Genomic DNA, 15,000 nt, shown 5'->3' with positions numbered 1-15,000 from the left:
ATCCACCCTCCAGTCTGCCTGTGAGTCTCCTTGGTTACTAGTCAAATCCATAGGGCAAGGCTTACCCTGTCCCTTCGTGGTAAGTCCCAGTCTCCTTGGTTACTAGTGAAATGCCTCTGAGTCTCCTTGGTTACTAGTCAAATCCACCCTCCAGTCTGCTTCTGAATCTCCTTGGTTACTAGTCAAATCCACCCTCCAGTCTGCCTCTGAGTCTCCTTGGTTACTAGTCAAATCCACCCTCCAGTCTGCCTCTGAGTCTCCTTGGTTACTAGTCAAATCCATAGGGCAAGGCTTACACTGTCCCTTCGTGGTAAGTCACAATCTCCTTGGTTACTAGTCAGATTCACCCTCCAGTCTGCCTCTGAGTCTCCTTGGTTACTAGTCAGAAAGTGTGTATGTGAAGTTACGAATATTCTGGGTACAGTCTACAATTTAATGCATTTGCGGTAAAACAACGACCCACATCATTTTAAACGTTCATTCAGTGATCATGTACATACTTGTAGTGTTTTCAAAGGTCTCTTCCAATAGCACAAAAAACCATTAGTTCGAAAGACCCTCATTCCCCTGCCATTCAGATTACAGGACTCTTACTGTATTACGCAGTCTTTGAGTATCTCTGACTGGGGTAAAAATAATTTGGTTTTTAATGCACCTAAGACTCAGTTCTTACACCTATCAACCCGACAAAATCTTCCACAGGTGTACCCACTAATGTTTAATAATATACAGATTAATCCTGCATCATCCTTGAACATGCTTGGGGTTTCATTTACTCGGGACTTATCTTGGAAAGATCATATTACATCTCTTGTAAAATCTGCTTCCAAGAGATTAGGTGTGCTAAGCCAACTCTGTTCCTTCTTTACCCCTGCACAATTGTTGACTCTATACAGGGGTTTTATCCGCCCCTGTGTGGAGTACAACTCTCATGTGTGGGGAGGCTCCCCACATACAGCTCTTCTCAATAGGGTGGAGTCAAAGGCTTTTCGTCTCATTAACTCTCCTCCTCTTACTGGCTCCCTTCAACCTCTGTCTCTTCGCCGCACTGTTGCATCTTTATCTCTTTTCTATCGCTACTTTAATGGTCACTGCTCCTCTGAACTGTCTGCATGCATCCCTCCACCTCTACGACAGGCGCGTAGCACCCGTCTGGCAGCAAACTCTCATCCCTTTTCTGTCCAACTCTCTAATGCAAGAGTTAACCGTTACTCCCAGTCCTTCATTTATGCAACAGGTCAGCTCTGGAACTGTCTCCCTCTGTCTGTATTTCCTGCTGCCTATGATCTCCAGTCTTTCAAACGCAGTGTGTCCAGGCATCTCAAAATGATCGGATCTTGAATTTGGCTCTCTCTTGTATTGTTTTTTACACACATGTAAAACATTGTCCCTTGCAGCGTACACACACACATAAACACACACGTAAAACATTGTCCCTTGCAGCGTACACACACACACATAAACACGCACATAAAACATTGCCACTTACAGCATATACACACACACATAAACACACACGTAAAACATTGTCCCTTGCATCATACACACACACACACACACAAACATGCACATAAAACATTGCCACTTGCACCATACACACACACATAAACACACACGTAAAACATTGCCACTTACAGCATACACACACATATAAACACACACGTAAAACATTGTCCCTTACACCATACACACGCACATAAACACACACGTAAAACATTGTCATTTGTGGCTGCATAATTCACCCGTACTGCGTTTAACCACACGCATTGAAATCCTATTCATTATGACAGTGTTTTAAATGGGAGTATAGTATATATATATGTGATGTGTTCCCTGCAGCTCATCCTCGGTCTATCCCTCCTTCTGACCCCCAATTTACACCTACAGAGACAGGCAGCAGCTCCACCACAACGGGCATTGTGGTGATGGCTGTGGTGTGCTGCGTGGTGGTGACGTCGCTGGTCTGGGTTGTTATTATACACCAGACCAGGAAGAGAGCACACAGGTCCGCAGCCCCACCCCCCTACAGGTGAGTGGTATTATTATTATTATTATTATTATTATTATTATTATTATTATTAAGATAACTATTACTACTACTACTACTGTTATTATTCTATCTATCTATCTATCTATTGCCAGACGCCTCAATCCCGTTTGGGGTGGCCACAAACAAATCACCTCCAAGTCGCCCTGTCCCCTGCCATTTCACTGCCCTGCTCCCAACTCACACCCCCCTCTCTCATATACCTCTCCACCCCATCCCTCCATCTCATCCTCCCCCTCCCTCTTCCCCCCTCCACCTCACTCACACACACTCTCCTCGTCAGTCTCTCACCCTCCATCCTCTCCACATATACCAGTTAATCTTCATGTACCATTTCCCTGTTATAAAGTGCATTGTACATTAGTCCCATACATCCTCCATGGGAAGGCATTTCATCAGGTATGAGGTACTGTGCGTATAATTTGCAGTGACAGCCTCCTCCGTCACCACTTGTAGGCTGTCTTCACGGTAAGCCCGGAGAGTCTGACCTGCTCTCCTGGCCTCAGCAATATCACGTACTCCTGGTATGCCGTTGAGGTGGTGCTTCAGGGTGGCTTTGAGGATGCTGAGGCAGTTGTCTGTGGGGTTTAGAAATGATGGATGTGGTATGAGGTACCTGGCTTCATGGGTGGGCTTGGACTGCGCAACACCACGATGGCACGGAGCGTTATTCGTGAATATCGCGATAAGTTAATCCACCAACGTCGGAGGTAGCGGCTGTCAGCACTAGATTACCACCTTCCTGTCCCCCTATGGTTCGTAAGACACTCACCTTGTGCGGCACGACCATATGTATGTTTTGTTTACAAACTATATCCAGTTTTGTCCACTTAAACATGACGGTGTTGGAGCCCTCTCTCCTACCTGTAATGAGCGTACTTCACTCGAGCAACTTTCACTGCACGCGAATTCCAGTCTCGTGGGATACTTGCACATTTCTTGACGGTTATCAAAGCACCATCTAATGCTCTTCCCTCTGTAGTGTCACGTACATGCTGCTTTGAGGGGAAGCTTTCTCGTAGTGCTGTGTTTAGTTCCATTAAAGTGATTGTCACCGGGAAGTCCAGGGATTCGTCATCAATCTTCTCTGCCTACACAATCACGGGCGTCGTGTAGGCGCCCCTCTTGCTGGTAATTTCGTACGATGCCATTGGGGGTTGCCATCTTAATCCCCAGGTCAGCTGCGGTGATGAGGAAATCCTCGTTCGCCTCATATTTTACAATTATCCTTCTCTTGTCCTAAACCGATGTACGGGTGTCACGACGAGGCACGATTCCATGAGGGAGAGTACTAATGAAGGTGGACGTGGGCCGTACAACATAAACGTCACTGGTATTAACGACGCCACATCGTTATCACCTCTGTGTGCCAGTATCGGAACAGGTACAGGGTATCTCTGGCCACAAACGGTACCTGAACCGTTTGTGGGTGTATGGTTGTATATACACACCATATGTACAGTATTTAGGCAGCAGACTGTACACCTTTCATTACATAGTGTACTTGGTGGTAACAGCCATCATGTGCTACGTGGCAACTGTGGGTACCGTTCATGGATCAAGGATGTGGAATGTAACGAGCCAGATTCATGCTATGCTATGTGATTCCATTCTGTATAATTGTCACATTAATAGTATTCTATCTTTCTATCTATCTATCTATCTATTGCCAGACGCCTCAATCCTGTTTAGGGTGGCCACAAACAAATCGCCTCCAAGTCGCCCTGTCCCCCGCCATTTCACTGCCCTGCTCCCAACTCACACCCCCCTCTCTCATATACCTCTCCACCCCATCCCTCCATCTCATCCTTGGCCTCCCCCTCCCTCTTCCCCCCTCCACCTCACTCATATACACTCTCTTCATCAGTCTTTCACCCTCCATCCCCCCAGCTCACACCCCCCTCTCTCATATACCTCTCCACCCCATCCCTCCATCTCATCCTCAGCCTCCCCTTCCCTCTTCCCCCCTCCACCTCACTCGCATATACTCTCTTCATCAGTCTCTCACCCTCCATCCCCCCAGCTCACACCCCCCTCTCTCATATACCTCTCCACCCCATCCCTCCATCTCATCCTTGGCCTCCCCTTCCCTCTGCCCCCCTCCACCTCACTCTCATACACTCTCCTCATCAGTCTTTCACCCTCCATCCCCCCAGCTCACACCCCCCTCTCTCATATACCTCTCCACCCCATCCCTCCATCTCATCCTCAGCCTCCCCTTCCCTCTTCCCCCCTCCACCTCACTCACATATACTCTCTTCATCAGTCTCTCACCCTCCATCCCCCCAGCTCACACCCTCCTCTCTCATATACCTCTCCACCCCATCCCTCCATCTCATCCTTGGCCTTCCCCTCCCTCTTCCCCCCTCCACCTCACTCACATACACTCTCCTTGTCAGTCTTTCACCCTCTGTTGGGATACTGTATTGATGCATTTAGCAGGGTATACTGTCACTCTGCTTCTGACAATGTTCACTGTCTCAGAGCTCAGACCTTTGTTCAAATCACCAAAAGCTGTCTGTCTAATGCAAAAAGGTGTTATTATTATTATTATTATTATTATTATTATTATTATTGTTAGTACTACTGCTGCTGTTATTATTATTATTATTATTATTATTACTGTTAGTACTACTGCTACTATTATTATTATTATTATTATTATTATTATTATTGTTGTACTACTACTACTACTGCTGCTACTACTATTATTATTGTCTACTGAATATGATGCTAGTCACAAAGAAGTGCTGTCTGAAGCATTGTTGTATTGCAGAGAGAATGGGGGAATAAACCACCGATATCCGACGTCGCACCCCATGCACCTCACCCCAGAGCTGGTGCACACCTTTACGCCCCTCCTGCCCGGCCCACAGGATGCGTACAGGTGAGAGAGAGAGAGAGCGAGAGAGAGGAAGAGAGAGAGAGAGAGAAAGGGAGAGAGAGAGAGAGAGAGAGAAAGAGATAGGGAGAGAGAGAAAGGGAGAGAGAGAGAGAAAGAGATAGGGAGAGAGAGAGGGAGAGAGAGAGAGAGAGAGAGAGAGAGCATTACATCCAAGCTTACAGGATGCATAGAGAGAGAGAGAGACACACACACACACACACACACACACACACACACACACACACACACACAATGACTAGCAGAGTGTATGTGAGTGAGATGGAGGGATGGAGTGGAGAGGATTGAGGAGAGACTGACAAGGAGAGTGTATGTGAGTGAGGTGGAGGGGGAGGCCAAGGGTGAGATGGAGGGATGGAGTGGAGAGGTATATGAGAGAAGGCAGGGCAGTAAAATGGTGAGGGACAGGGCGACATGGAGGTGATCTGTTTGTGGCCACCCCTGACAAGATTAAGGCATCTGGCAATAGATAGATAGATAGATAAATTACCCCCCTGATAGATAGACAGATAGATAAGTTTACTTCCCTGATAGATAGACAGATAGATAAAATATTTGGCCATTCTCACAGGGCTCAGGACAGTGGCTCAGAACACTCTAGTGGAAAGGACTCAGGGACGGGCGACTCGGCCGGCCAGCGCTCCAACGAGGACCTCGTCCCCCTCGACCTGGCTCGCCCCGGGGTCAGACGCTCCCTCCTGGCCTGTGGGGAGCCAGGGTCACCTTCCCCAGGCCTCAGAGGTGGGTTGGGGGGAGGGTGGTGTGATGACAGAGAGACGTATGTGGGGAGAGTTTACAAGCACCTGTGTTTTTTAATTTTCCTCCTCCTCCTCCTCCTCCTCCTCCTCCTCCTCCTCTTCCTCCTCCTCCTCTTCCTCCTCCTCCTCTTCCTCCTCCTCCCTTTAGTTTTACCCCATTCCTAGTATTCCTGCTTTATCCCTGAACATCCTAGTATTACCTACTGTTTCCTGCCTCGTGTCTCGTCCCACAACTTCAAGAAATTGTACGGAGCTGTGTTGCTGGAGTGGTGGGTGGACACTGCAGGTGCTCAGAAATAGTGTGCCTCTTCAGCCTGCATAAAGGACCTGTATCAGCAGCAGTCCTGTGTTCAGCGGCACCAGCGACAAGACTGAGGTGTGTGTCAGCGCAACGACGCATCCCCAGTACAGGCAGCAGTGGGGCCTTGCCAACTGGAGAAAGTGGCTGCCACAGGAATACTCTGGGTTCTGAAAGTTGCTCAGATCAACTACAGCTGCCCTCCTTGTGGTGGCATGCCTGAACTATTTTTATTATTATTATTGTTATTATTTTTGGTGTACAATTGGGTATGAAAGTTCACCTTCTATTCCGCTGCCTGTTGTTTACATTTCAAACGCATTCAGTTGAAAAGAGTCTTCTGTGGGGAGAGAAACCTACCAAGCCTCTCTCACTTTAAGGAGAGAGAGAGAGAGAGAGAGAGAGAGAGAGATCAGGAGGATGTTTCCTGGAAGAACAGCAGAACACTTCACAGTAAGCAGGACCAGTGTCTCCCACCTGCTTCCTGATGAACTTGGGCCGTACCACAGAAAAGAGATGTTCAACTCTATACATGAAGCAGGCATTCCTTACACAACACAGTGTGATGAACCAGGCAGTTCCCTGACCTGGAAGCAGTTTGACCTCCTCATCAGCTGCTGGTGTCCTGACATGGGTCAGGTCTGTGTCAGGTTGCTAAAGGCTTTGATGTTTGGTCCTGGTCCTGGTAAGGCAGTGGCACAAACAGTACTGGATGCCTTGCTGGATTCCAACTACCTCTGGTCCACGTCACCAGCCTTGGATCGGATGGCCCAAATGTCAACAGCACCATCTGGAACTTCATCAGTGACACAGGAAAGAAAGTGGTGTGTGTGGTATGCTGCCATTCATATCCTGCATGTCGTGCACAGTGCATTCCACCAGGGTGTGAATGTATTTAGAGATGCTGAGCAGCTGGTACTGGATCCCTTCTACCACCTGAGAGCCTGTTGCAAGGAAGACTTCTGTGAGACTCAGCTTGGTCTTGGCCTGGACGAAGAGATGATCCTCCAGCACGTCCAGCACAGATGACTTACACGCATCCCAGCAGTGAAACGAGTCACAGGCGGACTAGCAGCAGTCCATCAGCACTTCCTCAGATATCTACCAAAGGCTGTGGAAAGCAAGACAGAAAACCCTGGAAGGCATTGAGAGGTACGAAAGGATCTGCCAGAAACTGAATGACCCTGTAGTAGGGGTTCAACTCTGCCTTCTTGAGAGCCTGGAACCAGTGTTCAACAGCTTCCTGACTCTCTGCCAGAAAGAGGAGCCACTCGTTCACATTCTCCATGATCAGCTGTCAGAACTGGTGCGCACATTGAGGCTACAGTGTCTCAGAACAGAAGGAGTGGGAGAGAAAACTGGCAGCTGTCGGGAAGCCAGAGGACCAGCTGCCTGATCAGATGCTTGTGGTGGGTGAGTCCAGCAGCATTGACGAAGGTGAAGCTTGAGATGAGGAAGTTCCACCACGCTGCCATAAAATATCTGATCAGTAAGCTTCCTCTTGGACATGAGATCCTGCAAGCCCTGGCACCACTGCATCTGCTGCTTCAGAAGGCTGAATGTGGGGTTCAGGCTGTTGAAAGAACTGCCAAGAACACGCCACAGGTCATAAGGCTGGAAGACATCGGCCAACTGACAGATGAGTGGATGCTGTGTCAGGCACAAGAGATTCCAGGGAGGCTGGTACTGAGAGGCTGGCTCGGAGGAGTGTCTACGCACTGATCACTACTGGTAGAGGGTACTGAACAGAACAACTGTGTGGCATCTGCACAGTACACAGTCTTGGCCAAACTGCTGATAGCGTGTCTAATTCTCTACGCCTTGCCCATAGCAATGCTGAAGTTGAACATTCCCTGTCAGAAAACATGAGACCCGTCACCAGTGAATGCCCTCTGCTATATAGTAATACATATATAAATAAATATTAATAATAGGTAATATAGATAAATAATAATATTAGTTAGTCAATAAATGCACTGAGAACAACCAAAGATGCAGTCAGAGTTCTTGGACACGGCCATGTCCGTGCTGTGCCAATCACCTCGGCTGAAATGCAGGCTACACATCTGCTGACAGTGATACAACACATGACTGCAGAGGAGAGAGAGGAGGAGGCCAGTGAACAGAGACTGACAGACTGGAAAGAAAAGGAAAGCCAGGAACAGCCAGAAGCCATGAGTTCTCAGGAGATGAAGAGATGAAGGCTGGAGGACGGAGAGAAATGCGTCGGGAAGGAGCAGGAGGAGTGCCAGGAGGAGGTGAAGGTGACTGAGGGATTGTACAGTGAGGCGAACAGGAGAGTACAGGATGCCATTATAGACGAGAACATGGCAGAGGCGAAGAACACAGCAGAGGTCACTAGTATTCAAACCCTGGTGGAGGTGGCAGCCAAGACAATGCAGTCAGGTCAAAGGAATCAGAATAATCGGAAAGAAAAACAAGACCTCGACGGAAAGCGTACGAAGACAATCGATAACTACTCTGCTCCTGTTACCAAGTCTACGAAGTGACAGTGGAATTCCAGCTGTGATTATGCGGCCATTTTCGTAGAGTCGTCAGCTGTCACGTCTGTTTATGTGAAAGTTAAAAAGAAGTTGTTTGTATTTGAAGATGTGTTTTGAATATTTATTTGAATTGCTTGTTATATTGTGTTATTTTTTAAGGCGCCATTACCTTCATTATCTGATCTAAAAGATTTATACCTCTATAATTTCCTCTTTCCAGGGCCTCCTCCTTCCCTTTATACACATCATCATCATCATCATCAGGACTTCCTTTCCCACCCAAGGGCAGGGTGAGGAGTAGCAATGTCCAGACAGCACAAACTTGCCCAATCCAATGGGCCACGCTTCCATTCACTCATCATTCAAGCCCCCGGAATCCTGGCTCTATCGGATACACCAAAAACATTCACCACGTTCTGTAGCTTCACATAAACGTATCCGATAGAGTCAATCTGGTAGTAGGTCAGGATTCCGGGGGCTTGAATGGTGAGTGAATGGAAGTGTGGCCCATTGACTCTATCGGATACGTTTATGTGAAGCTACAGAACGTGGTGAATGTTTTTGGCGTATCCGATAGAGCCAGGATTCCGGGGGCTTGAATGATGAGTGAATGGAAGTGTGGCCCATTGGATTGGGCAAGTTTGTGCTGTCTGGACATTGCTACTCCTCACCCTGCCCTTGGGTGGGAAAGGAAGTCCCGATGATGATGATGATGATGATGATGATGATGATGATGATGATATGATGATGATGATGATTGATTGATGATGATGATTGATTGATGATGATGATTGATTGATTGATTGATGATGATGATGATGATGATGATGATGATGATGGTGGTGGTGGTTGTGGTGGTGGTGGTGATGGTGGTGGTGGTGGTGGTGATGATGATGATGATGATGATGATGATGATGATGGTGGTGGTGATGGTGGTGGTGGTGATGATGATGATGATGATGATGATGATGATGATGGTGGTGGTGATGATGATGATGATGATGATGATGATGATGTAACTGGTCATGATTCTTATATTATGTTGCACTACATCAGATGAGTGGATGGTGGGTGTCCCTCTAGTGCTACCTAATCTAATCTACCCCAATATTTATTTTAATCTCAATCTTATCAGTTTTAATCTACGTGCATTTTCAGGGATGGGTGATGGCAGGGAGGTGTGCGATGAATTACCAGCGGTGACTCGTCCTCGGCTCTCCACCTTCAGCCCCCAGCACCACCACCACCACCACCATCACCACCACCTCTCGCCCGGCTCCTATAGCCCAGGGTTGTACACAGCTAGTTTGAGGCGCGGGTCGAATTCGCGCCTCCTTCCTGTTTCCACGCCAGTCACTCCTTCCTCCACGCTTCCCAGACCGGTTAACAGTCAGACGGTCTCCCAGGCGGTCTCCCAGGCCTCTCCGTTCCCCCAGGTGGTCCCCCAAGCCCCCACAGGGTCTCCAAAGGCATCAAGAACATCAACAGAAGGACCAGGAAGTAGGGAGACGTCAACGAAGCCGGTTTATGATGCGTCGATGGAGGGGGCAGATCGACGTCCTCCACAGCAGAATTACGACGCAACCTACCAGGATTCGGGTCCGCACGGGGCCACGCTGGGCCGCCACAAGCCCTCCGCCACACCAACCGCACCAGCAGCCAAGAGGGGGGCACCACAAGAAGAGGGGCACAACCGCATGAGGGATGTGGCGGAGAAATGCGCTCCACCGCAGCAGATATATGATAGAACGACAGACGCAGCCCCCAACCACACTCCACCACAGCAGATATATGACAGAACAACAGACACGGCCCCCAACCACACTCCACCACAGCAGATATACGACAGGACGACTCCCAACCACACTCCACCGCAGCAGATATACGAGAGGACGAGGGATGTGGCGGAAAAACGCACCCCACCACAACAGATCTACGACACCGCATACGAACCAAGTGACTACGAGCAAACGCCCCCGTACGAGCAAACGGATCCTGTGTTTACGCCGAGAGGCTGCGGATCTCCTCAGAGGATTTACGATGTTACTTACCAACCTTCCTCGAGAGATTCGTTTTCGCGACACAGGCCTGCTGGATCGCCTATTGAAAGAGAGGGAAATACCAGGGAACACCAGCCAGAAATACCAGACAGGGTGATGGGAGAGAAATACCACTTAGGGATAGACAGGAATACCACAATACCAGACAGGAATACCACAATCCCAGACAGGAATACCACAATACCAGACAGACAGACAATACCAGACAGGAATACCACAATACCAGACAGGAATACCACAATACCAGACAGGAATACCACAATACCAGACAGGAATACCACAATACCAGGGCGAAATACCAGGCAGGTGGGTATACCAGGGAAGCACAGCCCACCTCAGCAGATATACGATAGTGTGGAGGTTGACGAGAGTGGCGATGAGATGTGCCGAGGCTCCCACGATGTAAATAGTGAATCTCCGAGCCCATGCGGGGGCGGCTGCGGCTCCTATGGCCCCCGGGGGTCTCTCTCCAGTAGTGGGGATCGAAGGAGCGAGCTGGATCTGAGGATAGAGGCTCCAGAGGTGTGGTTTAGGAACGCAGGTCATTCCAACCGCATGTTGAAACCAAGATAACTCCCACCATAACCCCTTCAGTCCTTGGCCGAGCCCTCGTCCCAGCCCCCCTAGAGGACGAGGGGGGACGAGAGGCATTGGGGCCGGCAGGTAGGGTCGGTACCACCACACGAATATATAAAAAACAGACTGAATGGGGTTCGAAAAAAAGAATTGGCATATGTTTGGTTTCTCGCCATGAGTGTTGAAAGTACGAGTGTCTGTTAGGGCAGGATTGGATGCATTGAGATGTCTGGCAATAGATAGATAGATAGATAGATAGATAAAAAGAAGAATAGAAAGGGTGAGTTGATGTAAATAAGAAACTAGTAGGAAATAAGCATCTTGAAAGTGAATGCATTTATAAGCACCAGGAGAGTCTGTCTACGGTGGATTCTCAAATTTCTGACGGTTAGAATTCGATTATTTGAATTCCGATGCGTTTTGGAGTGGTTTGCCTCACTTTTCAATGCAAAATCGCGAATATCGATGCTCTCGGGGCTTTGTAAACGTAGACAGTCAAAGATAATCGCGTTCTTCTGGCCAGTGACTAGGCTGTTGAAGGATGTAACTGTCCGACAGGGTCAAGAGGAAGATGTTGACTCTGTGGATACGAGGATAATATTAATTTTGAGGAATTCGGGTTGCATACGCCCACAGACAAGGCTCCTTCAACTCCCCATCCCCCCAGCTCACATCCCCCTCCCTCATACACCTCTCCACCCCATCCCTCCATCTCATCCTTGGCCTCCCCCTCCCTCTCTACTCCTCCACCTCACTCACATACACTCTCCTCATCAGTCTCTCACTCTCCATCCCCCCAACTCACACCCCCCTCCCTCATACACCTCGCCATTCCATCCCTCCATCTCATCCTTGGCCTCCCCCTCCCTCTCTACCCCTCCACCTCACTCGCATACACTCTCCTCATCAGTCTCTCACCCTCCATCCCCCCAACTCACACCCCACTCTCTCATATACCTCTCCATTCCATCCCTCCATCTCATCCTTGGCCTCCCCATCCCTCTCCCCCCCTCCACCTCACTCGCATACACTCTCCTCATCAGTCTCTCACCCTCCATCCCCCCAACTCACACCCCACTCTTTCATACACCTCTCCACCCCATCCCTCCATCTCATCCTTGGCCTCCCCCTCCCTCTCTACCCCTCCACCTCACTCGCATACACTCTCCTCATCAGTCTCTCACCCTCCATCCCCCCAACTCACACCCCACTCCCTCATATACCTCTCCATTCCATCCCTCCATCTCATCCTTGGCCTCCCCCTCCCTCTCCCCCCCTCCACCTCACTCACATACACTCTCCTCATCAGTCTCTCACTCTCCATCCTCCCAGCTCACACCCACTCCCTCATATACCTCTCCACCCCATCCCCCCATCTCATCCACCCCTGCCACACACCACCACCACCAGCCGGCCAAGTGATAATACTACATAGTGCAAGGTTAGAACTGTAATGTGCTGTACTGTAATTGTGTAACAGGATATTTACAAACTGTACATCCAGACTGCTTAGGGAACAGCTACTACTACTACTACTACTGCTACTACTACTACTACAACTACTGCTACTACTACTACTACAACTACTGCTACTACTACTACTACTACTACTACTACTATTACTGTAACAAATTTTCCTGTATTGTACACTACAGTACAGTGCAGAAGTACAGTTACATAACCACATTTATAATTCATGATTTTACAGGTGCCGTGGCCAAAAAATCATGCTTTGATGTAGTGCAGTTGGGAGGCCTCGGACCCGAAGGAATGTTTCCCATGAGAAGTTCAGTTTAAATTTCGGATTTGAATTCTGGCATTTTGAAATCTGATTTTTTGAATTCCATTGCGTTTTTTGGTACATATGTCCACTGAAATTTGAGAATCCATCATATCTATCTATCTATTTGTCTATCTATCTGTCTATACTCTATCTATCTATCTATTTGTCTATCTATCTGCCTATAGCCTGACACCCTAATCCCGCAGAGGGTGGCCGCAGACAGACACAAATGAAATCAGGAGTGACGAATGTAAACAATGTAGCATAAACGACCTTAGACAACGGTAAATTGGCGTAAGTGTGTAAATAATCGTAAGAGAAACCAGGCAGACAGGAAACGAGTGAAGTAGTGAATGATGTAGTGTAATTGTGAAAGAAGTGAGTAAGTGAAGGAGTGTTGTGGTGTGGATGTGATAGGAAGCGTTGAGGTGGTTTGGCCATGTGGAGAGGATGGAGAGTGAGAGACTGATGAGGAGAGTGTATGTGAGTGAGAGGGAGGGGGAGGCCAAGGATGAGATGGAGATATGGAGAGGTATATGAGAGAGGGGGGTGTGAGCTGGGGGGATGGAGAGTGAGAGACTGATGAGGAGAGTGTATGTGAGTGAGGTGGAGGGGGGGAGAGGGAGGGGGAGGCCAAGGATGAGATGGAGGGATGGGGTGGAGAGGTATATGAGAGAGGGGGGTGTGAGCTGGGGGGATGGAGAGTGAGAGACTGATGAGGAGAGTGTATGTGAGTGAGGTGGAGGGGGGGAGAGGAAGGGGGAGGCCAAGGATGAGATGGAGGGATGGGGTGGAGAGGTATATGAAAGAGGGGTGTGTGAACTGGGAGCAGGGCAGGGAAATGGCGGGGGACAGGGCGACATGGAGGCGATTTGTTTGTGGCCACCCCATATAAGGGATTAAGGCGTCTGGCAATAGATAGATAGATAGAGCATAGAAAACGGATAATAATTCAGCGTACGTGTGTAAATAATCTTAAGCAGAAAACGCACTAAGACGGAAAGTGAGTAAGTAGTGACGATTGTAAATATTGTAGCATAAGTGGCTGTAAGATAATCCGTTAATAATTTAGCGTAAGTGTGTTTGAATAATCGTAAAAAACAGATGTATGGAATTTGAATACGAACGTAGTGAAGGTTTTAGATGTAGCGTAAGTGTCTGTAAATAACCAGTTCATAATTTAGCGTAAGTGAGAAACGGAATTAGCGTAACTGTAAATAACCTTAAGAAGGAATTTGAAAGTCAGTGGAATATAAACGTAAGAATCTGCCTGTCAGCTGCTGTGTTTGTGTTCGTCTATAGTGCGTTTGTTTACACCTGGCCAAACGATGATTTTACGAAGATTTGGATACTGGTGTGGGGGGGGGGTGGAATTCTGAGGGCTGAGTCTCCTTGGTTACTAGCCAAATCAAGGGTGGAGTTAAAAGTATTTGTGATGGAATGAGTCTCCTTGGTTACTAGCCAAATCAAGGGTGGAGTTAAAAGTATTTGTGATGGAATGAGTCTCCTTGGTTACTAGCCAAATCAAGGGTGGAGTTAAAAGTATTTGTGATGGAATGAGTCTCCTTGGTTACTAGCCAAATCAAGGGTGGAGTTAAAAGTATTTGTGATGGAATGAGTCTCCTTGGTTACTAGCCAAATCAAGGGTGGAGTTAAAAGTATTTGTGATGGAATGAGTCTCCTTGGTTACTAGTTACAAATGAGTCTCCTTGGTTACTAGTCAGGAATGAGTCTCCTTGGTTACTAGCCAAACTGAGCCTCCATTCTGACCATACTTGGGAATGAGTCTCCTTGGTTACTAGTCAAACTGAGGCTCAATTCTGACTACTAGGGGAATGAGTCTCCTTGGTTACTAGTCAGGGAGATACTGATGTTTGCCAGGGTATAACACATTTGAAATTCCACTGTTATGCTGTACAATGTTTGTCTGTCTGTCTATCTATCTATCTGTCTGTCTATCTATCTGTCTGTCTGTCTGTCTATCTATCTATCTATCTATCAGTCTATTTCTATGTGTCTATTAATGTCTGTCTGTCTGTCTGTCTGTCTGTCTCTCTCTCTCTCTGTCTCTC

The 15,000-nt window shown here is 48.0% G+C and overlaps 1 protein-coding gene across 2 annotated transcripts in view; it reads left to right on the top strand.

The window, feature by feature from the left end:
• lbk (leucine-rich repeats and immunoglobulin-like domains protein lambik) overlaps positions 1-11,787 on the top strand; it is a 61,745-nt gene extending 49,958 nt beyond the window's left edge. For both annotated transcript variants that reach the window (XM_080287351.1, XM_080287352.1), the window contains 4 exons: positions 1,888-2,029; positions 4,824-4,934; positions 5,521-5,690; positions 9,668-11,787. In XM_080287351.1, coding sequence (XP_080143477.1) covers positions 1,888-2,029; positions 4,824-4,934; positions 5,521-5,690; positions 9,668-11,142 — 1,898 coding nt within the window. In that variant the 3' untranslated portion in view covers positions 11,143-11,787. The remainder of the gene's footprint in view (positions 1-1,887; positions 2,030-4,823; positions 4,935-5,520; positions 5,691-9,667) is intronic.
• The last annotated feature ends 3,213 nt before the right edge of the window (positions 11,788-15,000 follow it).

Source organism: Coenobita brevimanus, chromosome 117, assembly GCF_032717465.1.
Source record: "Coenobita brevimanus isolate Jiangsu-jjx chromosome 117, ASM3271746v2, whole genome shotgun sequence".
NCBI classification, from domain to species: Eukaryota; Metazoa; Arthropoda; class Malacostraca; order Decapoda; family Coenobitidae; genus Coenobita; species Coenobita brevimanus.
Note: the sequence above shows the minus strand (reverse complement) of the source record. Positions and strands in the feature narration are given on the sequence as shown.